The 27,519-nt window shown below is 34.6% G+C and overlaps 1 protein-coding gene across 1 annotated transcript; it reads right to left on the bottom strand.

The window, feature by feature from the left end:
• Positions 1-5,879: 5,879 nt before the first annotated feature.
• On the bottom strand, positions 5,880-6,791 carry LOC149537729 (uncharacterized). The gene has a single exon (XM_089799105.1). The coding sequence runs from the start codon at positions 6,707-6,709 to the stop codon at positions 6,248-6,250; it is 462 nt and encodes a 153-aa protein (XP_089655231.1). The 5' UTR covers positions 6,710-6,791; the 3' UTR covers positions 5,880-6,247.
• Between the last annotated feature and the right edge of the window lie 20,728 nt (positions 6,792-27,519).

Here is a 27,519-nt window from a genome sequence, read left to right as displayed (position 1 = left end):
AAATTGTCGAGATCACGGTCAGCCAATAGTCGGCCAATGCAAAAGCATGCATGACAGTCCAATGGAAGCATGTCATTGTCAGAAAGAAGCTCTCATCACATGTAACGCTAAATGTTTCTCAACTAAATTTGAAGTGTTCCAAAGATCTACAATTCTGAAAAAACCAAAGCTACAGACGGCTGCACTATACATCTTAGAGAAACAATTTCAATAAATTTTAGTTCAAATATTGTTATCGAATTAACTATTATCGAGGACCATAAAAAGTTTAGGAGGTAAGTAGGAAACTTACTGGGGAAATATCAGGAACTTAAAGATTACTTCAATTTAATAAGAGATGCATTTATCTTACAAAACTTTAGAAGGGAATGTATTTAATAAATCGTTAATGAATAAACAAATCAAACAAATACAAATAATATATAAATTTACATATAAAATGTTGATGACTGATAGCCATAGTCTGAAAATCTGAAACTTGAAACAAACTAAAAAATAACAAACTGCTATATTGGAAAGTAGAATAATAGAGTCAAAGATGAGAGAACTGGAATTTGATGCGTACTAAAATTTAAATTTCTATGCTTACAACTTCAAAAAAAATCAATAGAATCTAAATGATTATCCCATGGTGCAAGAGAAAACATGACCACCAAGTGCAGCCATATTCCAAGTTGGATCAACAAAAATAAGGATACTTAATGGTTCGGCCATGATTATTATTCTCTTCGGTATTTTTACTGTGCTCAAGCATCCAAAATCAAATAGGCACATTTTCGATGTGGTTCTCAATGCATCTGTGTAATTTATAACTAAAGATAAAGATCATGTGAGATTCTGAAAACTATTATGTCCTATAAACGAATTTTACAATTTATGGATACTAATCAATCATTTAGGATTGATAATTATTTAGCACAAGCCCGTTAAATTATAGATAGCACAGCCACTCTGCTTTGATAATTCCTGAAAATTAGCATTTTCCACATACCATGAGATTGTCTCTCACTTCAAATAATAAGTGTACTGACAAGTTAATGCACCAAAATGCATAGAGAAACATATTAATCAGTAAATTACAAAGCAACAGATTATTACAATATGGGAAGAACTGTATATTTTTTAGGAAACACAGTTGGACAGCATATCAAATTAGTGATCAATATTCATTGTTGAAAAGCAGACTTAAAGAAGCGGCTTAAAAATATCTGGAGTTCTTGTGCCCTTTGTGTGAGAGGAGTGTTTTTACTAGGTGGTCCTATAAACTACTTTGGCCATAGAAACATTACTAAATCATTAATTCATTCATTCAATCCAACATTCTAAGACATAAAACTGTTGGCCGCTGAGTTTCTGGCTTATTGCTGATAAATTAGCAAGGTATCCACGATATTTTGTTAAGATACCTGTGCAAAAGTAACATAATTTATTGCTGCGTATAACTTTTCAGAATAAGTGAAGTTATTGCAGAGATATTTACGATATTATAATCTATGCCAATGACCATCTTTCAATTTTTATACAGCGAATGCGGTGTGGAACTCCATCACAGGAATTTTGCAGTGACTGAAAGAGACATGCTATATCAAAACATTTGATGATGATACGGGAGGCCAGCCTTATTATGAAACAATAGCAGCTTTGTCTCTAAATTTCCCCAAAAAATAATTCCATCCAACTTTCTTAATAACATTACTTTTAATTACACCAAGTTTGACCATGTCAAGATAAAGTATCTCCAAACTTCCTCTTTATGAATATTTGCTGTAAATCTAACCCTTATCAGTTGCATGTTGCTGTTGCTGTTGCTGTCAATATCAACTATGTTTTATCTCAGAAGTTACGTTTTCAATTTTAGGTTTTGCTTGAACCTGGCCTCAAAAATAGAACTCGGGTGAGAAGAGACAAATATTACTTGCTGCACGTTATTGAACCAAATCGAAAGGCAACAAAGTTGAAAGTCGTAATTTGAACTCTAGAAATGTGAAATATCCTATCCGATATTTTTTATTTTACCGAGAGTCGCATATAAACACTCTGATAGACTGATGAGTCTATTTGCTTGTACCTGACCACACACAGTCGCATATAAAAACTCTGATAGACTGATGACTGATAGTCTATTTGCTTGTACCTGACCCCATCATACCAAACATTTGAAGATCAATTTCTCAAATTCTGGGTCTCTTTAAATGAATGTGATACTGGCTGACTTATCTTTTACTTACAAAAAGACTCATAAATCAGAGCAAATGTAAGGGGTGTCAGGCAGAGCAGATAGCAGAGCAGATACTGTAGTGGAAACCTATCCCAATTTAAATGATATCCAGAGGCTGAAAAAGGAGTGTTCTACAAATATCCTCAAGCAGAACTAAGTAGACCGAATACCTCGATTGACTAAGAAAACCCATCCATATTCTATTATCATCCAGAGGCCAAAATGTTCTACAAATATATCGAGCATAACTAAGTAAACCGAACACCTCAAGTAACAGAGGAAACCCAGTCATGCTCAAATGCCATCCGGGTGTGCCTTCTACAAATATCCGAAGCAGAACTAAATTGAATACCTCGATTGAGGAGATATCCCCAAGCTCAAATGTCATCCATTCTAGTGCAAATGCCATCCAGAGGACAAAAAGTCCGTATTCTATAAATACCCCAAGAGGAAATCCGTAGAGAGAGAAAAATCTTAGTTGAGGGAGCTATCCCCTGTTTGCATTCTAATCTTCTGGAAAATGGAAGAGCATCCACATTTGCACAGTACTATTATCATATGTAAGATTTACAATAAATTATGCAAATGTTTATTGCATTTCCTTAACTTCCTTAGACTACTCCCAGACTACTTCCAAACTACCTACAGAAAACACTCTCTCACTCCAATAAATATTTTATTACTTATGTAAGTCATCAAGATGACTTTATTACCTATTTTTCAATTTTAATATACAGCCTCCTTTAAGATTTTCTTAAACCTGAAACTATTCCTAGACCAGGGAGAGAATTTCATCAAGTTGTGCCATAGCTTTTGGAAGGATGTAACTTAAAGACACAAGCTTCCTACAACGATCACAATCCTATAGCTGTTGTTTAAATTTTTTTCATCAATATTTCCGATCACTCTCTGTCATCTATCATCAAGATGTATAGCTTTCAAACTGAACTCTCAAATTTTTAAAATGCCACTTCACCAAACTCCTGAATCACAAATCTCTTATATTATTGAACCATTTATGTTGAGACTATATTATCGAGTTCTTATGAACCTCAAAATGATATAATTCTTAAGATCTATAAACTCTATATTGTATAACAATTGTCAATAACAATCTATATTGAATTTACAAAATAGGAATTCTTCAATTTTGTTTGTCAGACAAAACATATTTATTTTACATATATATAAGATAAATGAAGATGACGAAAGACCTCTAGCCACCAGTACCTTGGTCGTGGACCTTATAAGCCTTCGGAGGCTTCCTTTGACATTGCTGTTACAAAAACTAATATTGTCAATACTTTTTCCCCTTTCAAACTGTTTGATTGACGAAATCTTGAATAGATAAGCACGAGGTTGATCAAATTAATCCACACTGACAAGAAGAATGCTTTTGCGTGCAGGGATCAACACCTTTGCGGAAAATAGATGCAAGGAACATACTACTTACTAAAATTAGATCTGTCAGCCCAACTCATACTCAACATACCTAGGCTAGCAATGAATCTTGGAGTAAATTAAGGGTATACCTAGGTTAGGTCGAAGGTCGAACACGTAAATCGAACAGGCGGCCGATTTTTCATATTTAATGACCCTTTTCTAAAATACTATTTGCCCACTTGCTTATCGATAATACTACCTGCCCATGTCCTCGCCACGATTCTGTGGATAATTGGCAAGTCAACTAATAATACTAACAATTGCATCTAAAATCACATTCTTTTTCAACTGCGTTCCGTAGTTTCTTCTACCCCTCGTGCCTGCTGATCTTGCCCAACGGCTTCTTTCCTTTCGCGTGATTAGGTGTTTCCTTCCTTCCACGTGATTAGGTATTTCAATGTGCAGCAGCAGACATCTTACGCACCAGATGACGTCAACATATGCCCTCCAAATCCAATGCAAAAATCAGACAGCCATTTAAAAAACAAAAGCAAGCAGGGTTTCACTATTTTACAGGGGAACGTGGAGAGTGTATGAGCAACACCATAAAATAAAATAAAACCGTTAAAGACTCATAGGTTATGAACAATGCCTCTTGACATTCACCAAATGTTCTATGAGCTTTGATACATGTTGGTGGAAGAGCTTCAAGCTTAAATATTATTTAGCATATATAAGATTTTTATAAAGCGTTGTATTTATTCATTGCTGTAAAACTATTTTGAAATACTTAACAGAGAATTAATTTCCAACTCAACAAATCTTTTATTACTATATAGGTCATTAGGATGACTTTATTATAAATGTTGATCATAAATGTTGATCTTAATATTGCAATATAACTCATGCATCATATTCTTAAAAAAGAAAAAGAAAAAGACATATATTTATAAAAATAAAAAATAATTGAAGAACACCGAAATAATCTCATTAAATAGTTTTACTGAACATTACAAAACTTTAGAAACTTCAAATATCTCTGAAGTTCTGAACAATCTGTTTCGCACTGAATATTGTTATTGTTAATCAATGAGACCAACTGCCTTTCATTATGAATGACTTAAGTTTCCAGTTTCAACCTATTTGTTTTGAACTTTCTTAAAATCAAATGTTGAGTTGCTAACAGTGGACATTAATATCAAAGATGTCTGATGTTTCTCACTTTCTATATGAAATCTAGTAACTAAAAGTAGGATTACACAGTACACTGATTAAAACTAGGATTACACTTGATGATTGTCTCCATCATTATGGAAACTTTCATCTTAAGAGTTGTCTTAACCCAGAGCACTAAAATTTTATATTTTTAGTTTTAAAAATAAAAAATCTATATTTCATATCAAATTGTCTGAGCATATATTGATTTAATGTGTAATATTTTTTTATATATAAGTAATTTTAGCTGTAAAATTGTTAGTGTGTCATGAATATAATTAAATGAAATGTAATTTTTTAATTAAAAATTAATAAATAATGTGATGTTGAACACTTCCAAAACTAGGTCTAATTCTTTTGAAAGGATCATTTAAATATTTATTTTTTTAAACAGAAGCATTGCCAAATTACCTACTTAAAAAATAAGAATTTATTTAAAATTACCACATTAGATTTTATAAAATTTTATAAGGCACACTGCATCTCCCTTAATATGCTTTTTAAGAAAGCTGCTTGATTCTCCCATTTTCAAATAAGGTCCACTGCTAGATCATCTCCGAACTGTATAAGCTAGAATTCGATGTTCCAACATGCTCACAATGACACGTATGGATATACAATGATAACAAACCGAAGATTTAGCACCTGTACATATGTGCACAATGCTTTTATTTTTTCCAAACCATAAATACTGAATAAAAAATAAAATAGAGGCTGCTTTCCAATTTACTACTCTACGATTGTTGTAATTTCTCCTTTCGATCAGAGTATATAGCTAGGGTGAGCCGTCAGAACTTTCAGGTCCCTTAGTTTCGAAATTTGTTTCATCCCCTGAAGCATGAAGAAAAGGCAGAGGGCATCCACTCCTCACCAGAGGTAAGTCCTATTAATCGTATGTCTTAATGAAAAATGAAATTTAGGTGTAGCAAATAGATGCATTCACGAACCAGATGAAATTTGATCATCCTAAAAGAGGTTTCATTACCGAACAAAAACTGATGAGGCAAACAACTGAAATTTAAAAAGAAAAACACACGGAGACAGAAAGAATCGAACTAGGAAATTTCTTCCAAAATAGCAATAGTATTAATCATTGCAAACCCTTAAATACATATACGCCTTTCAATCACTGAAACAACCCAATGTTCATCTATGAAAATCCCACACCCAACAAACAAAAAACCCCAGTACAAAGAATAGAGTCAAACGGACCTCAAAAAGAATTCCCCCACCCCTGAAATAAATATATCAAAGTACAATGAATAGAGCAACCGACCTCAAAAAGAATTTCTACTGATACATAAGGCACTCGGCCCAGAGACAGAATTACGCATAGGTGCTAACGAACAGGATTCCTGTCCAATGCAATCGCATCTAATTTAAATCAGAACCTTTTTCTTTACAAGATTAGCGCATCCATTAGGGCTTTCTTCATTTCTGCTGCTCTTGCTTCAGCTTCACTGAGGGATTAAAATTCCCCGCGGCAGGCAACACCTCGTACTGATAATCCCTGGACCCGTCATCAAAGTTCAGCTCATAACTTATCTGATCATAATTTAGACTCGCAGGCTTGCAATTATAGATGGATTTCCCGTCGGCCTTACACCTCCGAACGAAGTGCTTCCATTTTGTCCTGCCACAGCAACCCCGAGCATAATCGTCCACTAGGGTTTCAGACCATTCGCCCGCACGCCTGACGCTGTTCCAGCCCTTGCGCCACCACTTGTGAGAATCTGTACCTTCAGCCCCCGGATTCGAACCTCTAAACCTGTTGAACCACGAGGGTTTAAGAAGGAACCTTTCAGCCGTAGAATCGTCGGAGCCAAAGCAGCAGCAGCAAAGCAGGCTGGTGCTTCTGAACCTCTTTGGGCGCATATTTGGGGTTTCCTCCATCCTATGCTCTCCCCAGGATTCGATCTCTGCACCACTGCTTTACCCTGCTGCAGTTGCATGCAGTCCCCCTGGAGGGAATAAATAATAAGATCCGCAACTACAATAAAGTGATTGTTTTTCCCGTTGGCAATGTCCAGCTGGATGCTGATATGGATAGTATGGATGAGCTGTACATGTCGTTATCTTCAGCGTACATTTTAAGCTTTGTGTAGGGTCGGCGTACGTATTTATTATTGTTTTCTACAGTTGTGAAATACATCGATAATTTAATCATGAGGACGACCATTCCAACGGCTAGCAAGACCGGATCTTTTCCTGCCGTCGGGTATCTTACAGCTTGACCAAGGGACTCTATTAGGGAAAGATCAAATAATTGTTACTATGTTGTTTTTTATTTTGTTATAAATAGATAGATACCTAGATGAGATTTTTATGAGGCTGAACATAGTCTATGGAATACCTTTCTTACTACACCAATTTAACCAAATTTGTTAATTTGGTTTGCTTTTTGTGTAGGTTCATGATGAGCCCACCAAACCTCTCAATGTTCTCCTTGTTGAATAGGTTGTATCGAGAGTTGTCACTAGGAAATCTACAAATTTGACCCTGCTCTTTCTGTATGCTTCACATTCTCAAACAAAGTGTTGCTCGATTTTCACCTTCCTAAAATTGCAAAACATGCAGATTCTCTCTTCCCAGAGCTCTTTTGGCCTCTTTGTTCAACCAGTCTCACATCAAAGTTGATGAGAGTTAGTCCTTAGTTGTTCAATATGAGTCTTAGCTCTCTGCGCTATGTCGACCTCTTTGTACTCCTTTTGGTGTTGATCACATGTGGGATTGAATTTGCCGAGGTAGTAAGTCTTTTTCCTACCAAGCCCTTTCCCCCAATTTCTTTTATGGAATTTCTTCATAACAAATACTTTTATTTCTTTATTGTTTGCATGACACATGTTGAAATGGATATCCCATTTGCTCATCCACTTGATGTTTTGTTGCATCCAAGTCTTTTTATATTTACACAAAATATCATCAAAGACCTCTTTAGGCCATCTAGGGCCATCTACTTGCATCCATTTTTTCATTTTTTTAAAGATAGCTAATGAGGTGGACCATAGCATGGGCCTCAATAGGTATAGCTCTCACTTCACAAAGCGTGCTATCATATGGGACTGTGCTTTTGATTTTAAACTTGCTTGTAATCCAATGCTTTTGGATCATCTTGACATGTCTCCATTGTAGGACTAAAATGTTGCTAGCTTGAATTTCATAGCGATTGTTTATTTTTTTGAGAGATTAATTTGTTTATTTTTTTGCTCCTTTGATTAATCTCACATGTATTAATCATCGTTTATGTACTTGTAGTTTATTATTTTTTCACTTTTTTTTCCATGATTGGCTCATTTGTGCATCTCTGTTGGAGATTTGTGGACTACTTTTGAGGTATTTGTATACTACTATTAGGACCTTTGTCCACAAGTGATTTTGAGTGGGCTGGTATTGACGAATTAGAGGCCAATATTTTGGTAACACTTTGAAATGGCCATTTTTTTACCATTTGGTGTTCGATGATCTCTATGAAGAGATTTGTAAATAGCCAGAAGCTAAAACCTTAGCTTTAGTAGTTAACTCATGTATGAAAACAACCAAAAAAAATCATCAAAACTCAACATATGATCTACAAGTGCACAAAGTTAGTATGTGCAGGTATTGGGTATCTTCCCCTTGCAGTCAAATGTGTTTTAACCTTGAGTGCTACTTTTAAATAAGCTCCAAAATGGTAACACATGTACTAATAGTTGATATTTTAAAGCTTTTCTTGGTTGGTAAATGGCTCATTTGTGCACCACTATTGAGACATGTGTGCAACACTACTAGGACATTTGCTCACAAATACTAGTATTTTTGAGTGAGCAACTATTGGTGCAATATCTTTGAGCAGGTATCAAGTGACACTTTGAAATGATGACATCTTGATCCTTCAATGCTTGACAATCTCTACAAGAAGTTTCATCAAGACCCAAAAAACAAGAACTATTTTTTAAGGTGTCAACTCACATTCAAAAGAAATAGAGATAAACTATTGAAATCCAATATATAGTTAGGCTCTATAGATGTGCAACGTTAGGGTGTGTGAGGACTAATGCTTTTCGCCTAAATTCCTTGATTCTAATTCATCCATAAACCTTCAACCTAAGAACACAACATTGGGGAAATTAGTTAAGAAGACATGATGTAATGCCTACCCCTAGTTTACTTTTCATGTTGGATTGCCGAGTTATTTTAGGCCAATGTTATGATTGTGTTTTATGATTAGCAATATTTGGTTACCGGATTTGATTGGATGTTACTTCAATCTTAGTTTATATATATTTGATGAGCTACTTGATACTCAGTTATTTCATGTGTTCATGATTAGTCTTTCAATAATAATACATATAGTGATTTTTGTTATTCCATGATGATAGATAGATGGATGATTTTATGCAGTTTCTATGGTTACCTACCCCATACTTGAATATGTATGGTGTACATGTATGTTTGACATTTTTGATGTTGTTGAGGGAGGGAATCGTAGTCACCTGCTAGTTAGGATCTATGCAATGCACCACTCCCTGCCATTGCTTGTTTAGTTTAGATTTATATGTATATGTACATGCTCAACTTTTATGAAGATTGTAGGTACCATACATTGACTTCTATGAATTGCCAAGATAAGTGTGCCCTATCATAGTATCTTAGTGGTAAAAGACCTAGGAGATAGTTCTGGAGTCCAAATCCTAACCTTAAGCCAATTGTCCTAGAATGTAGGACAAGTATATGAATTATTTACCCTTCTGAATTCATCAAGTGACTTGAATTCATGATTTTGACCCTGGAGTTTGAATTTGTGCTTTGTCTTTCAGTTGGGTTTTCTTATTTGGATTGTGGGTTTGTTGTGATTTTCAATTATAATTAAACCAAATAAAAAGGATTATTAAATGATTTGATTTAATGAAAATTTTATAAAGAAAAATTAATGTTTAATTATATCTAATTGAGAATTTATTAAATAAAAGAATTCAATTTAAAAGATCTTTTTTTATTGGTAAGAGGCCAAAGCAATGATTAATTATTATGTGTTATGATTAAGTTATTATTATTTTTTAAGCGCTCGAGCAGATTCGAACCCAAGACCTCTTTGATAAGAGGCTCACAATTTAGCATTGTGTTGTAGGCTCTTACCTAATTTAAAAGATTTAATTAAAGTTTTAATTTTCACGTAATTATATTTATTTTATTTAATAATAATTTATATAGGATTTTCATTTTAATAATAAACTCTAAATATTATTATAAGTTGAATTAATAAATATATTAAAGGCGTCATGTGATTTAATGTGTGTGTGTGTGTGTGTGTGTGTGTGTGTGTGTGAGAGAGAGAGAGAGAGAGAGAGAGAGAGAGAGTAGATTTAATAAAATTTATTTTAATTAAATGCAAAAAGTTTGCACATGAAATTAAAATATAATAAAATAATAAAGAAAAAGGGTTTGTGTGACTGCAAAACTGAAACCTTAAAAGGAGAAACCTCTTTATTAAGGAATCAAAGCTCATTTCTCCACACACGAGTTTAGAGGAGAAAATTTCGAGAAATGGTGAATTCTTGTAAGCTCTGAGCATTCGTCTGGTTAGCATCAGATTGAGGTAAGATCTTGTTGAGATTGTGCAGTAGTTTCCCTTCAAAATTTCTCTATCTTCTCTGTGTTTGTTATGGATCTGTCTTCATAAATTAATTCTGGTTGAAACCCTTGTTGTTAAGATTTACTATTTTTTTCTTTTTGAAAACGTCTATGAATGAAATCAATTTTGAAAAAACATCATATTGAGTAAATTTTATTTGGCGATATACTTAGATATGGTTTGTCTTATTGAGATTTTCAAATCTGTATTAAAATAAACCTGTTTCTTTAATCTTTAAAGTAGGGGGGGCAAGGCGGGGCGATTGGAAAATAGTTGTATATGAGGCCCTTAATGGTTTTTTGTTATTACATGATATTATTGGATTGGGGGTATTTCCTATTGTTTAAGGCATAATTTATTTTAAAAAATTAAAAAAGGAAGAGGGGGTTGGTTGTGACCTCCCCCACCCTTCTCAGTTGCAAAAGCAACGAACGTTGCCATAGTAGTATACGTTGCCAAGGCAATGGTTGCCTTTAATAACCAGGTCACTTAGTAGCCACCCCTATTAGGGTTGCAATATATTTATTGCATGTAGTTTGTTTATTAATTTTTTTATATAATAAATATTATTAATATAATAAGTTAATTATTATATTATTTAATTAAATAAATATTATTATTATCAATTTAATATATGTATATTATTTTATTAATAATAAAACCAATATCATAATTAATAATTAATAATTAATAATAAATAATAGTTTCACATTAGCAAAAAATGGTGAACAAAACGAAAAGCAAAAGAGCGAAAAATGCAAAGACATTTCGTTCAAAAGCAGCTAGTCAATATTCTCGCAAAAATGCTTACCCTAAAAAATGGGGGTTTTCGAAAACAAGCCCAAAGCCTCCACTAGCATATAGATCAAACAATCACGCAGTCAGAAGCATATAGGTGCAAGAACCGTCGGGTGAATTTCAACAAGCAATCTCACCATATGTAGTAAAGATCTCAAACCATTTTTCCTCATTAACTAGCTTACAAAACTAGGAGGATAGTGTTGTTCGAGATTTTTGCCCTAATCAAAAAGCCATTACCAATCCCTTCCCGGGCAGAGATTTTCCTTTGGTTCACTCAACAGTTAGTTTAGATAAGCAAATCTTTGTCCTTAATTTAACAAAATATGCTAGCCATAATCTCAATCCCATTTACACCCAACAGAGCAATTTCACCATCAAACCATCCACTGATTAGCCAACCCAAATTTAGGAATCCTTAGCTCTGTACTTTTAAAAACCTACATTCCTCCTTTTCACAGGTCACCTCTCTCTTGCCCCAATTCTCATATGAATTCTTTTAACTCTCTTTCCCTTAGTTGCACTCCAATAGATCATGAAGACAAGATCTTAATTATTAGCAATCAAGACAGCAAAGAGTGCTGGCAAGAATGTCAAGAAGTCAGTTTATTCGCTTTTTGGAATGGCCCTAAAGCAGACCTTCATAATCTAATTGACTGGTTGGAAGACTTTTGCGGCTATTAGGTAAGTATTTCTCATTATACTAATAGACTGGTTTCTATACACTGTAGTGAGGAAGATGTGAAAAAAGATTTTCTTTTGAATTCTGATTATTTTTATAAGGCTTATGGGGTTAAGTTTCTTGATTAGATACCAAATTGTAATGAGGCTTATCTAAAAAAATTAATACCTACATGGTTCTCCATTAACTCTATTCCTCCAAATTTAAATCAAATAGGTATTATTAAAAGGATAGGAAGATCAATGGGAGAACTAATTGGATTAGAGGCTTCCTTTGAGAGATGTAACAACATAAAACTCCTAATCAAATGTAGGGCAAACAAGATGAATATTAAACCATTTAAAATCATTACTGTTACCATTTCCCCCCCCCCCCCCCCCCCCTGCCAAAATTTGAATTTAAATGCTTGCCCCGCCCAATGGTCACCTTCCATCTTTTGTATTATTTTAATGCCTAGGAAATACCAAATAAAATGATTAAAACCTTATGATTTGTTTCCACTGGCCGCAACTCTCCCTATCGTTAGATCTTATGAGATCAACGGATGTCGCTACCTCGCTATGAAAGTTGTGAGGTTGTTTCCAATAGCAACATAGCGAGTACTAGGAATTATGGAAAGTGGGACTAGAATGTGAAGGGGCAGTAGTCAAGATTCATTTTTTGGCCGACCTTTTTAGCTACGTGCACCTGGTAAGTACCGTCAGAGCAGGAGAGGGACCTGATGAAAGCAGCCAGAAGTCAGCGCCGAAATAAAGGTCGTTCCAACACCTTGCTCTCGAAAAATCTGTTCATCTCACTGTTAGCAATATAGTGAGGTGTTGTGAAATGTAAGACACGATGGCCCCCCATTCTCCCAGTAACTATTATTGGTTTGAATGATGACAGTGGTTTTTTTTGTTTTTTTGGCACCGAGTTTTGATAGAGTCCCCGACACTCTCTATCTCACTATCGAAAAACTCAGGCATCTTGCCATTAGCGACATAGCGAGGTGTCGTGAAGCGAACATGATGGGGCCACAAGCGACGTGGAAGGATGACTATGATCATCGATACCCTGGACCCACGCCCCTTCTGTAAACACATGAGGATTTCCGATCAACAGATCAGTCTTGATCTACGATCGTCGCTATCTCGCTATGGGGAGTTGCTCGAAGGTTATGCATGGCGAGATAACGACTCAGTGACACATGTTCTTGTGGGGCCAGAAGTATTAAGGGCAAAGCGCAGTAATATGGAAAGTCTTTCATGATTGTCAGATCAAGAAAAATCAATAGTTGTCACTAACTCACTATGGAAAGGTGCTTGAAAGTTATGTATAGCGAGGTAGCAAGTGCTTGCCACGTGGATTGTGGGTCTTGTTTCCCTTGCTGGGCTGCAAACGTGGAGACTTACCAGACAGGTTGAAAAAGGCCAGTTCCTATTGGTTGGTACACTGACAAGTTGGGTGTACCTTTAGGGCCGTCAGATGGTGGCAAATCGACATTTCTTGTTATGTCACTATGAGGAAATGATCGATCTTTAACTATAGTGACATAGCAACAAGGGACCCACCATATTTCTCTTCAATGATGCATCAAATGTCTTCTACACGATCGATCTTGAATCAACGATGATCGCTATCTCACTTAGAAAGTTGCAAGTTGTATACTCATAGCAACATAGCAAGTATGGACCCACCACTTCTTCAGGGTACTCTGTGCAGTTTCTCCATCTTTGATTTGGTCTCAGATCGACGACCATCGCTATCTCGCCATGAAGATTTTCTCGGAGGATATGTATAGTGAGATAGCCACTCAGTGCCACGTGTCCTTAGAATTCTGTGGAGTCCAGTTCAAAATGTCAACATTAAAGGAAAGGATCAAAGCAAGATCAACGGTCGGTGCTTCCCCGCAATATGAAGATGCAAGGTAGTTAAGTAATGTGGGAAAGCACCCAAAGGGCCCAGCCAAGGTATTAACGATGAAGGCAGTGCAGTTAGGGTTGATGGCTAGTAGTTACATTGTGGTAAGGGTTTGAGGAAGTGGCACAGTTAGTTAAAAGATATGATCAACCGTGCGGAGACTATACATAGTGGCAAAACAAAAGAAGATCATTGATCCACATGGCTCATCCTAGTGGCAGAGCTCAGTTGACTTGCTGACCCTGCTGATTCATGAACCAAAAAATGAAGGGAGTTGAATTTTCCCGTACGATCTAATCCCTGTGATCAATGCCAACCACTCTTGGATGAAGGCTGGACTCAGTGAATGAGGGAGAATACTCCACCACTTCTGATTCGATCCATCTACTTGGTCAGACAATTTAATGGCATTGTTTCTGTCTTCTCAGGGCCTTGTTCCAACAAAGATCAGATTTCATTGCATTTATGTCTGTGCTGAGGTTAGATTTTCCCTAGATCTACATGATTATTCTCTGTAGGACTTAATGGCAGCGGTTGTAGAGTAATTTCAGTTGGGAAATATCTTAGTTATGCCTGAGCTATAAAGGTAATTTTTGTATATTTTGTTAAGGTCGACCCTTCTTTGACTTCTCTGATATTGCTCTGCAACTTCAGTGTAAATTCCCTTTGCCTCTGAACTGTATGACATTCTGCCTTATCTTCCTCAGCCATTGATATAAAGTGTAAGAACTATTTGCCTCTCATTGGTGTATTGTAGAGATCTGCAATCTTGCATGATTATATCTCTTTTGGCCTATGAATGGTATATAAGTGAATCCTCTCTTTCCTTGTGTCATTCATTTGGGTTTTTTGATCTACATGTGATTGTTAGATTAAAGCAAGTTTGAATGTGTATATCTTTTGGTGTCATGATGGTTCAATAGTGCATGTATGGGCAGAGATAGGTTTGAACACTCTATTTTAGTGCATCACCCCCTTAGATTAGAATAGGTAGATTTGCTTTCATGCATTCCTTCTCCCTTTTCCTCTCCAAGAGTAGTTAGGTGCACCCTGATAGTAAAGGAATCCGACCTTCTCCGAAGACTCAACCTCATAGTTCAAGTCCCATAGCTTGGAGGTTGTTTCCATGTTTCACAAGGTTGTCCTTAGGTAAAAACTTTGGACAAGGGTGCAAACCTCTATGACAACAATTACCAACAGATTGATTTACAATCTAAACTTTCAAAAATATGAGGGTAAGATCACAGAGATAATCAGACTTGATGATGAGTGGAAGTGTTCCTTCAAAACATTGCAAAAAAAATCAAATCTCAATAAATCTCATTTCATGATCAAAAAAGGGCACCTTAGAATGATGCAAGAAGAGTATGAAGCAGAGGAAGTTGTCTTAAAGAATACAAAAGATATATTAGATAATATAAGGGAAGTAAAGCCAAGTAAGGTTGAAGGGAAAAATGATAATAGTTTTTCATTCCAAAGCAATGGAAATCAACAAGACAAAATTATATCAACAGCGGAGGAAAACAGAGCGAGTTTTCAATCAGAATTGGTCAAAAAATTAGACAAGAGCAAAGAAAAGTTACCCCAGTTAGAACTAATGAAGCAGGAAAATCTTCCTTAGCTTGGAAAAGCCCCCCAAATCAGACAATAGAGCCAAAATACAGAGCATAATTGTTCACAATAAAAAACAAAAACGGAAAGGAAAGAAAATTAAGGACAGGCAAGGTGCTTTAAAGCTAGATAGGGAACATAAGAAATGATCAGAAACCAATTTGGTGGGTAACAAGAGTCCAACTTGTTCATATAGAAATATTGATGATATGGAACAATCATCCCTATTCAAAGAAGTGTTAACAAAGGAAGAGAGCAAAAACACTAAAATCCTGATGAAGGTACAAAGGTAACTATTTGAAGAACCCTCTCTGGTGAACTTAGAATCAGATAAAAATTTTTTGAAGTGGCTAACCAAATTTTGGCAGACTCCCTCCCCAAAGAGAGAGTACTTTGAAGACAAAATCATTACAAGTATGTCAGGAGTAAGCAGGTCAAAAGATATACCAGTACAAGAATTCCAAGATTTTTTAAATAAGAAAGTGGAGGGGAATGAAGACTCAGAAACATAAGTGTTAAAGGAGGAGGAAAAGGAAAACATAGAAAGGCTTTCAGAGGAATTGATCCAAGTATTCAACTTTGAAAATGAAGACAATTGCAGTATTCTACAAAAAGAACTCGTGCAACAAGTACTACAGCTAAGAGGAGACAATTGTACTTTTGAAGATCTTAGAAGGGATCTTTTATCTTTTAAGGAAGAAAACAAGTCAAATAAAGAAACTCTAATTGCCAGAAGGACATGTGAGGCTGAGGATAGAGTAATCATGTAACACTAGTGCATAACATAATAGATACTACAAGAGTTGGGTAATGATGAAAAGGAGGTCAACGAGAATATTCAAACTGAGACAGTTAAAAGTGCTCAAGAGAATCTAGAACAGTTGGGCATAATAAAGAATCAACAAGGGGTTAAATCTCCTAATTATGGCAAGATGAAATCTAGGAGAGTAAGAAAATCGCTCAAGGAGCTTAGAGAAGAGGATGGTGAAGCCCGAGAATAGCAAAAAATAAGCTATCTTTTTAATATAGGGAAGGGGAAGATCCTTCCCAAGGATTTGTGAAGATCACAATGTGGAATGCTAGGGATTTAAATGCCCCTAGCAAAAAAAAAATATCAAAAATAAACATAAAATTATTTGAATATGAAATTATTTTATTACAAGAAATGAAACTAAATAAGATAGAAGGACTTAGTTTAGGTAAAAATTTAGGTAATTGGAGTATTACTATGCAAGAATTTGTAGGTGCATCTGGGGGATTAGGTGTCATTTGGAACCATAGGAAAGTAACCTTAGATATATTAAAATCAAACAATAATTGGATCAATGGCTCAATCAAAAGTGTGAAATCAAATCTCAAGTTTATCCTAATTAACATTTATGGCCTAGTCAATAATATAGAGAGAAAATCAGTTTGGGAAGAAATCAACCAATTCATGAAAAATTATAAAAACAGTCTAATAATGCTAGGAGGAGATTTCAATACTATTTTAAATTTGAATGAAAAAATAGGGGGATCTCTACAGATCTCTCAATCTATGAAAGATTTTTTAAAATGGTGTGAATTTCACAATTTGATTGGTATTCCACTTAATAATGGGAATTTCACGTGGAAAAACAAAAAAAAGGATTTTGCGTATATTGCTGAAATATTATACAGGTTTTTTAATCAAAGGAGATTTCGAAGTAAATAATCCAAATATACAATCTTCTATTCTTCCGATTGCTGGTTATGATCATTTCCCTATCAAATTCAAACTTTATGAACCTCACAAACCTACTAGAAATTCATTTAAATGTGAAAAAATGTGGTTTTTAGGCTCTAGCTTTCTAGGTAATATCAAAGAATGGTGGTCACAAGGTAATTTTGAAGGTTTGAGAATGTTTATTTTTGTGTCCAAAATGAAGATGCTCAAAGAAAAGATTCTTAGATGGAACAAAGAACACTTCAATAACATTTTTAAAGAAAAACTAGACATCAAAAATAGATTAAAGGAATTACATATAGAAGTTATTAAGAATGGCATGAATAATAATAATTATTTTTTAGAAAGAGAACTACTAGCTAAACAAGAAGATATACTATCCAAAGAAGAAATATTTTGGAGACAAAAGTCTAGAGAAAGGTGGTCAGAAGAGGGAGATCAGAACACTAAATATTTTCATAATTCAACTCTCTATAATAGAGCTAAAAGTAAAATAGCAATTATTAGAAATCATGAGGGTGTCTTAACTGATAAACCAAATGAAATTGCAAAAAATTTTGTGGATCATTTTCAAAAAACATTAAATAATTATGAAGGGTCAAGTAAAGTAGCTCATGCTAATTTGCTTGAAGTAATCCCTAAACTAGTTACCTCAGAGGATAAAAAAGCATTAAATAAACCAATATCATTAGAAGAAGTTAGGACAGTAGTGTTCAACATGAATCCAGAGAAATCACCAGGTCTAGAAAAATTTTAGGTTTTTTTTACTAGAAATGTTGGGATATTATTAGTACAGACCTCTAGGAGGTGATTGAAGCATCGAGGAAGGGTGGATCTTTGTTATCTGAAATTAATTACTCCTTTCTCACTCTGATTCCCAAAAAGCTAGAGCCTGAGAGTCTTGGAGATTTCAAGCCCATTGCATTATGTAATACCATTTATAAATTATTTTCAAAAATACTAGCAAATAGACTTAAATTAATCCTCTTGAAGATTATTTCTGAGGAACAAACAGGTTTCGTACTAAGTAGATTTATCTTGGGTGGCATTCTAATCATTGAGGAAATGATTCATTTGGCCCAAAAGAATAAAGAGGCATGTATGTTTATGAAGCTTGATATCCAAAAATCCTATGATATGGTAGACTGGTGGTTCCTCTGTAAAACATTAGAAGCTTTTGGTTTCTCACACCAGTGGATTAATCTTATTTTCAAATGCATCTCCTCTACTAAGATTTCTATCCTTATCAATAGGTCCATCGAGGGCTTTATTGAGATTTCAAGGGGAATAAAGCAAGGAGATCCGCTATCCCCATTTTTGTATATTATTATGGTTGAAGCCTTTGGGAGAGCTCTAACGAAGGCTTATAACAAAAAGGAAATTGAAGGTATCACTGTTACTAGTAATATCCCTAACATAACTCATCAACAATATTTAGATGGCATGATTTTGCCAAGTGAAAGCTCAAAGAAAGAGGCAATTAAATTAAAGTCCATCATATAGTGATACATGAATGCCTCTAGTCAAAAAGTGAATGAATCAAAATCAGAGATATTTTTCATTAATACGAATTATAAGGTGGAAAACCATATCTATTATATTATGGGATACAACAAAGGTTTTTTACCTTGCAAGTATCTTGGCATTGAGCTAGAGAAGGGTGTGAAATCAGGCAAGGTATGGAATAATACACTGAAGAAATTGGATGCAAGGATTGGATGTTGGAAAGATAAATGGCTCACGAAAGCGAGAAAGAGTATTAAGATTAGCTCTATTTTATCGGCCATTCCAACTTACCCACTTTCCTGCCTTCCTCTTCCAAAGCATCTCCATCATAAGTTTGAGTCTAAACTCAAAAATTTTCTTTGGAATGATTGTGAGGAATCTAAAAAAAAAGCCCTCATTAAATGTGTCTATATTTGCAAACCCAAGGAATATGGAGGGTTAGGTATTAAGAACCTTCAATGGCAAAACAAAGCACTAGGGGCTAAATTATTATGGCACCTATACATGGAAAGAGAACATAAATGGGCCAAGATTTTGTATAGTAAGTATCTAAATGCAGAAGATCCCATTTCAATTTTTAGAATGAAGACTCTTCCTAAAAGATCAGAAAGCTAGAATTTCATGGTTAAGTGATGCCACCTCATTAGAAAATACCTAACTTGGGATGTTGGTAAGGGCAATGATGCCCTTTTTTTGGGAAGACTCGTGGGATGAGCACCCACTGATAGATAGCAACCTTGTCTGAGGTAACCTTAAAGAAAAACTAATTAGTCGATGGGGTAGGAAAGTAAGCGATTATAAAACAAAGATTAATGCGAAAAATCAATCTAGTTGGATATGGAAACCACTAGAAGATGTAGAGTTGGATTGTGCCAAAATTAGGGCATATGAAAAAATTATATCTTATAGGAAAGTCAAGTAGCTTGAGAGGAATGACAAGCTCATCTAGGTGGCATCAAATGATGGCAAGTACAGTGTGAAAAATGGTTACAAAGTGTTGATCAATTCTAAGAGATGGGAGGAGGTGGAAATCCCACTTAAACTTTGTTGGGATCTCGCTTGTTTGTTGAAAGCTAGTTTCTTCTTATGGCTAGCATTTCAAAATAGGATTTTGATGGAAGATAGACTCAGTAAAATAGGTATTGAAGGTCCGTCGAGGTATGTTCTTTGCAAGCATGACAATGAAAATTTAGACCATCTACTATATAGATGCCCATACTCTTGAGTCTATTGGGAATGGCTTAGTCAAAAGTTAGGTTGGATTTCCCCATTTCCAGAAAACTTTATTGACTTTCTCAAAGGGTGGCCTTCAAATCTATGCAAGGGCATCTATAATAAGTAAACTTTGGAACATTTGTCCCTCCATTCTCATGTGGGAATTCTGGAAAGAAAGGAACAGAATAATTTTTAGCAATATTGAGATGAAAAAATAAGAGCTAATTCAAAAAATAGAAGCTAGGATAGTTGAAACAATTAATTCCCATCTTAGGAAATCGAGAATAGAAGAAGGTTCCTTTTCTTTTTGGGATGGTCAAATCAAAAATATATGGCCTAATATGATAAATCCTCCTCTTGTTTACTTTAAGAAAAGCAAGGAGGCAAGGAAAAGTTGTAAATGGATCCCCCCTTTAAAGGGATGGGCGAAGCTTAATTTTGATGGAGTAGCTAGAGGTAATCCAGGGTCAACAAGAATTGGTTGCATCATTAATGATGACATAGGTCAGTGGATTTCTAAATAAGCATTGGCCATTAGCCTTACTTCTAATAACTTGGCAGAGCTCGAAGCATTAAGAGAAGGGCTAAAGCTAGGTCATCAGTTAGGATTATCAAAACTCATCATTGAAGGTGATTCTCAAATCATTTTAAATGCAATTAGGAACAGAGCTAATCCAAATTGGGTCCTCAAGTCGAAGTTAGAAGAAGTTATTTATATGTTAGATAGGTTTGAGGATATCAGGATCTGTCATATATTTCAAGAAGGTAATCAAAAGGCAAACCTTCTAGCTAATAAAGGGGTTAATGGTGTCAACTTATTGGAATTCAGAAATGGACAATGATTTCTTAAGTTTTCTCTATCACTGTTAGCTCTTATTTTTAGTCTAGAATTTATACTTAGTATTATGTAATAGACATTAATAGGATAGCTAGATTAGGCCAACCATATTTTTAGATAGATTTCTTGGGGTATTAGCATATCTTTACATATCTTGCTTTATAGATATCCAGTGTGGTACATAGCTATTAGGGGATTATAAGTTGGTATGTTATAGACACCAAGGCTAGTAAAGGTTTTTTGTGGGGCAACTTCCTTAGGTCTTTAGTCAAGTAGTGACAAATTTTAATTAGGATTACATAGAAATCTAGGTATGTTGTTCTGGTAATGATATATGTTATGTCACTTGTCTATAGCATGTCCATGCAATCATTCTGAGGTGAAGAATAGCTTCTTTGATAATTTAGGACATTTGAGGAGCTTCTAGAGGTTTCGTCTTTTGGATCTATTAATTTGGACAAAAAACCCAGTCTCTATCATTCAGTTTTGTTAAGTGTAAATATGGACACTACTATCTGTATTTATCATACCACTGTGGCATGCACAATGGCCTTTCATGGTAATATCAAACCTAAAAGATGGAATCGAATCCTTAGGGCAGTCGATGGAATGACTCGCATTGTAATGAGCAGAGCTATTGGTGAAGGAATTTTTAAGTATGAGTACACCTGATGGACGAACAGTGATGTTATTAGCACTTTCATCAGTTGTATGGCTAAAGAAGGGATCAACAAATGGCTCATGGTAAGACTCTGTCTAAATATTTTTTATTCTACTTGGTGTAAACGTATATAGGAAGCTATTATGAGTTTGGATGTGTTGGAATTTACAAGTGGGAAGGTTTACTTCTAAGAGAGGCAAGGGGGGTGAATTAGAAGTAACTAACTTTAACCTTTTAAATCATTTTAGCTAAGATCAACCACATGCATCTAACATATCTACATAACATGAAAAATAAAGACTTGCATGAAAATAGATAACACAAGATTTTGGTAACCCATAAACCCTCCAAAATGAGAAGGTAAAATTGGGGTGGGAATGACACCCACAAAGTATCACTGCAACAATATGTATCTGTAACAAACATTTAACCACTTCCAATGGTCTGCCCTGTGAAAGGCATGTCCTGTTAAAGACTTTGCACTCTATTAAAAGGGACCCAGTTAGAGGATTTACAAACACTCACATGGAATGTTACCCTATTTAAGGATTTAGCACCTTGTTTAAAGGCTTTCAACATCGCTGTTAGACCAACCTATCATCATAGGATTTCTATTCGTAATAAAATGGCTAGAGAGTATTAGAAAATCTTGACCTAATGGCTTGCAATCTTCAATTGATGATTCCATATCCTTGTTCTATTCTATCTATTCTGATCCTTCCCGATCTGATATTTCTCTCCTCGAAATTCTTATTTCTCTATTATGGTCAACTAAATTCTACAATGCTACTCTTCCTTCTAAGTCTTTAAACACCCCTCTGAACTTCTCTATAATTCACCCATAGACTTCTCACATACATACACAACATGGGGTTTTTTCCTCCTTTTAAAGGCTTCGAAGACTTAGGATTAGGTATGAATCTACGATTAGTATTCATCTTCTTTTCCTGCTTAATTCATTCATTTTTCCTATTGGTTGCATGCCTTCTCCATTTTTCTTATTGGTTGGATGTTGATTTCATAGGAAATGCAAAAGATTTGATCTTATCCTCAAGATCCTTAAAGATTCATCTTAAGTTAGCTTCAAAAATGGTTTACATTTGAGTTTGTGAAGACACAAACTTATATGTTGATTCTGTGTTACTTGACACTTACTACTTGCTGATGCTCGACACATATAGGAATTCTGTCTCACTCGGCTCCTATAGTAATTATGTTTAGCTTAGCATCTATACTTTTCTTGGCACCTATAGTGACTCAGCATCACTTGTCACTCGGCACTTGAATCTTGCTCAACACCTGAAGTTCACTCAACACCTATTGAATCTTTAGCTCAACACATACTATAGCTTGACATCTATATTATACTCAGCATCATCTTTGAGAATTGGTTAAGTGTGTTGACACTCAATTGTCAAAACCAATATGAGACCAACAAGATGAAGATTTGAGAGTGCCCCTTCCTAAAATGTATATGGAACATCCCCCAAGGAGTCTTGTTGTGGAAAATATCCCTAGGAGACATGCCCTAATAATAAGAGATAGGGTTGCTTTCAATATGGCTTGGCCCAAGATGGAATCTTGTTTTCATTTCCTTCTAGGATGGAGAAAGATCACAATGAATGCTGGACACGAATGGCTCAACAATTATCTTGGTCTTTTTAAGGCTTACATTCATCCAAGAGTGGGATTTGGCAATTTAGACAGGTTGGATTTTTGTACCCCCAATATTGAAACGACTAGCAGAGAAAGGTCCTCTTTCAAATTTCCTCCAAATTTTTAGACAAAAAATGCAAATGATATTGTGGAAGTAATCATGGTATACTGGAAGAAGTAAGAGGAGTTGTGGAGTTGTTGGTGACAAGTTTTTTGTTTGTTTTATTTGAGTAATACGATTAAATCATGAAGCATAGTCTCCTTTAGATAAAGGGAATCTATGTAAAAGGTTCATTTTCTTTATATAAATCTTTCAGTCTTAGTATATGTCTCTTTAAACATTAATGTAAATTAGTTTATGTTAAGTCATAATAGGGTTTTGGTTTTAGTTAAAATATAGTAATTCAACAGTGGTATGTAATTCAATAATGGGCAGTTTTATTGCCTTTGTATGTAAATTTGGTGATGGATATGGGTATGTCCCTATGCTTAGTCTAAACATAGATTATATTAATAATAGGTTTTATTTTATACTTTGGAAAGGTGTTATCTTTCTATGAACGCTTTGCATACTTTACCTGAGTTGTATCCTAATATAGTTATGGAGAATTCTTCTGAATATGCAGAGTGGATAGTATGGTTTCTGATGATTAGTTTTTTAATTTTCATTTTTTAATCATATCTTTAAGGATTATCAATAGTCACATTAAGAAAAGTTCTCTATTTTCGAATGCCTTTTTGGTAGGGCATGATGGGTTAGGATTCAGAATCTGTGTCAATAGAATACTAGATTTTTAAGTCTAGCATCCAGGTTTGAGGTGTTGAGTTTAGAGGTGTTGATTAGTACTAAGAAATAATTTATTTAGTTAGTGATATTTTAGTTTTGGTGATTCTTTTCAAGATTAGCTATAGGTGATGTCTATTTTTTTATGGTAGATTGAAACTAACTCACTTGGCTTTGTTGAGAAAATATAGGTTTCCTTCTGTTACTTGAATATTAAAGGAATTTTAATGAGCTTAATGAACTAATATATCAAAGTAGAGAATCATCTTTTAAAATACAAGGTCTTTAGGTATTGCTTGGAAGGCATTCAACATTAATAATTTTGTTGTTCTAAGGATTTAGTTAAGGTACAAATACAATTATCATGATGTATGCCTTATTTTAAGTAATGTAGGAATTATTAGAAATAATTAAAAGAAAAAGTAATATTTATTTTTTCCAAGGTATCCATTATTTAAATAAGGTGTATGTAGTTTTATCACTAACCAATTTGATTGCTATGTCAAGAAGTCAGTGTTGAGTGCTCTGCTTAGTAATGGGAGGTGTGTAAGGCACAATGGCAGGAGTGGCTCAACTAAAATTGGTCTCAGTTGCATTCAAGTATCCTTGAAGATTGTATCAATTTATATTACAATATTCTCTTTTGTAATCATAAAATATGAATTAATTTGACTAGGGTATGCCCCTTTTATGATGTAATAATAAAGGACTTTGGTTCCAGGCTAGACTAGAGGTTTTCTTCTCCATTCTTTCCTACTAGTGACCATTTGAACAGAGAAACTCTGATGTAAATTACCAATTTTTATTAATAAATATAATCAAGGCCTTGGCCATTTACCGATCAAAATAATAATAATTATAATTATTAAATTTTATTAATAATATTCAATTATATGATTTTTTTTATAAAATATGATTTATTTGTCTTATTTAAAAAGAAATATATTTATATATTTAAATAAATAAATAGAGAAATTTGAATCGTGTTCAAGAATAGTTTTTTTTTTTCATGAAGGATGTTATTTTGGGAAATGGTTAAATTCTTTTTTATGAAAATGATTTCTTTACTAAGTAAATTTTATTATTTTTGTGAACTCAAAAACTTTAGCATATGTGACTCTTAGAAAATGAAAATTGGAATCCTATTTTTAAATCAAAATCTTGTTTTTTCAAAACCAAACAATTATAAAATTACTTTTGATGTGATATGTGTTGTATTTCATGTTAGGGTTTGGGTTTGACTTAGTATGTTGACCAGTCAGGATGTTTACCAGAGGCTTGGGGAAATTGTGTTATGTGGTGATGTTATGGTTATTATTGGGCCACAACCTTTTATACCCAACCATTGTGATGTAGTCACATATTTCTATGATGAGTTTTCATCAAATGTTTGTTAGTGCTTTCCAGTTTCTTGTATATGACTGAGGTGAATGGTGTGATTTTCTTGGTGTAACCTTTGAGTTTTGGTCAATTATATTCTGATGCTTTCCAATTGCCTGTATATGATTGAGGTGAAAATTGTGATTTATTATTAGGTGTTTTCCAGTTTCTCATATAGTGATTTTATAAGTTGTACTTTTCATGAGCTTAGAGTAGGTAATCTATGTATACGTTGGGAAGTGGCTTACAATGGAGGCCAGAGCCCTAAAGAGGTTGTCTAGGTAACCCATTGTAAGTTGTTTTAATAAGTGATAGTATTTCATTAAATGGGTTTTAAATGAATTAATAAGAGTCAGTGTTTTTCCTTGCCCATGTCTTAAGTGCTAGTACTAAGCTAGGATGGGAGTAGAGAGGATGCTTGGTTGCAACCTTGCTTCATTGGTATGCCTTGTCTATACGAAAGGATATTGATGCTGCATGGAGACACTAGGGGGCCAAAATCAAGAGAGGTTGCCAGGTTAACCTTAGATTTGGCTCATGCAATGACACTTGCCCACTTACATAGTAGATTTCCTATGTGTCTTTGTTGCCTCTAGGTTTAGATGTTACTTATGTCTCGATATCTTTGAGATAGATTTCTATCAAGTGTTTCCTTGACCTAAATGTTGGTTATGACTTTTGAGATTGCTATCAGTACGAGACTTAAGATTATCTCCTTAGCATGGTGGGAGTGGGCCATTTAGGTTCCATGAGGTCATGTGGTAGTGTTTCTTATACCATTCAGATCTAGTAGCTGGATGTACTTGTGTAATTGTTCCTTTCATGTTGATCTTGTTGTTTCTGATGGATAGTTATATTCTATTGTACTGTATTTGAATATCAGAGATCTTATGAGATGATGTATTTTATTCATGATGTATATTCTTTGAGTTTTTCATACCTCGTGACTGGTACATCATATTATTATGCATTTTGATTATGCCAATTAGTATCCTATGTAATTGTATATTATTTAAATGGATTTGTACTTGTGATTATTCTATGATGTGGATTTGTTTTTGTATTATATTTAGTATTAATAAAACTTATATTTAAGTGATTCAATGTCACGGGACGCTTGAGAGATGTAATATGTTTTTGGATGGTTGTATGTATGTGAGATATTGCCTCTGCTATGCTATCTCTTGTTGTTTAATCTTAAAAAAATGTTTAGAAAACTTTAGGTTAATTTCTTTTGGGTTCCTCGACAGGGCGTTACATCTAGTATCTTAGCCAAGTTTCTACATTAGGAGCTATGGATATATTGGAACACTGCCATATGATAACTAATCAAACTAAAATGAAACTTAAATAGTTATATGTATTTATTACAACTTGAACACTTGAAAAATTCAAACTTGAATACTTGAAACATAGAAAAAGGCAAAACTTGAATAACTCTTGAGTTGGATTTCAGACATATTTTCTTTTGATTGTGCTTTATTGTAGCATGCCTTTGTTGACTTGTGAGTGTTTTTGTTGTTCTTTCTTAGGTGTTGTAGGAGGATGGTGCTTGAGATTTGATCAATTCTTAGAGGTTGTAGTACAAACAAAGGTAGAGGTTATGGGAGAGGTAGACATGATAGTCCTCCTCTGACTCATAAAGAGAGTCCTATTCAGGTAGAGAATAGGGAGGAGATCCATAGAGAAGAGAATGTTGACTCAAAGGAGACTAATTTGAGACAAATGATGAGGACTATTATGGAGCTCTTACCTCCTCCTAGGGGTGTTGATCAAGAGGGATCACATCATGTTGGGAATGAGGAGAGGCAGAGGTCTAGGAGTCCTCAAGGAGACCTTCATAGAGATATACAGAGGTCGGCTAAGGCCACTCAAATGAAGGACCAATAGAGGTCCAAAATTAAATCTTTCACTAGGGTTGATACATGGTATGTAACAAAGCAATGGTTAATTGTTTTATATAGATGTTTTCCAATATAGGTCTTTGACTCTAATGTCAAAGTGAGGTTTTCCATCACCTACCTAGAGCTCTTTGTGGCTACATTTGGAACATTGAAGAAAATAAACTTAGTGTGAATTACTTGGGAGTTATTCCTTGAAAACTTTTGTGATTTCTTCCTATCAGAGGAATGGCACCAGCAGAAGGCCAATGAATTTCATGATTTGAGACAATATACATGACCATGGCAGAGTATGAACAAAAATTCTATGAGCTCATGCCCTATGTAGGTGTTAGAATCTGAAAAGATTAATAACCCAGAAAACTAGTGCAAAGAGTAAATATCTAAACTATGAATGCAAATGATACAAAATCAAAATAGCATCATAGAGTTAGTCTCCAAGAGAATAATGCAAAT

The sequence above is a fragment of the Cupressus sempervirens genome, chromosome 9 (genome assembly GCF_028749045.1).
Source record: "Cupressus sempervirens isolate cs-2001-9-10 chromosome 9, ASM2874904v1, whole genome shotgun sequence".
Taxonomy (NCBI): Eukaryota; Viridiplantae; Streptophyta; class Pinopsida; order Cupressales; family Cupressaceae; genus Cupressus; species Cupressus sempervirens.
Note: the sequence above shows the minus strand (reverse complement) of the source record. Positions and strands in the feature narration are given on the sequence as shown.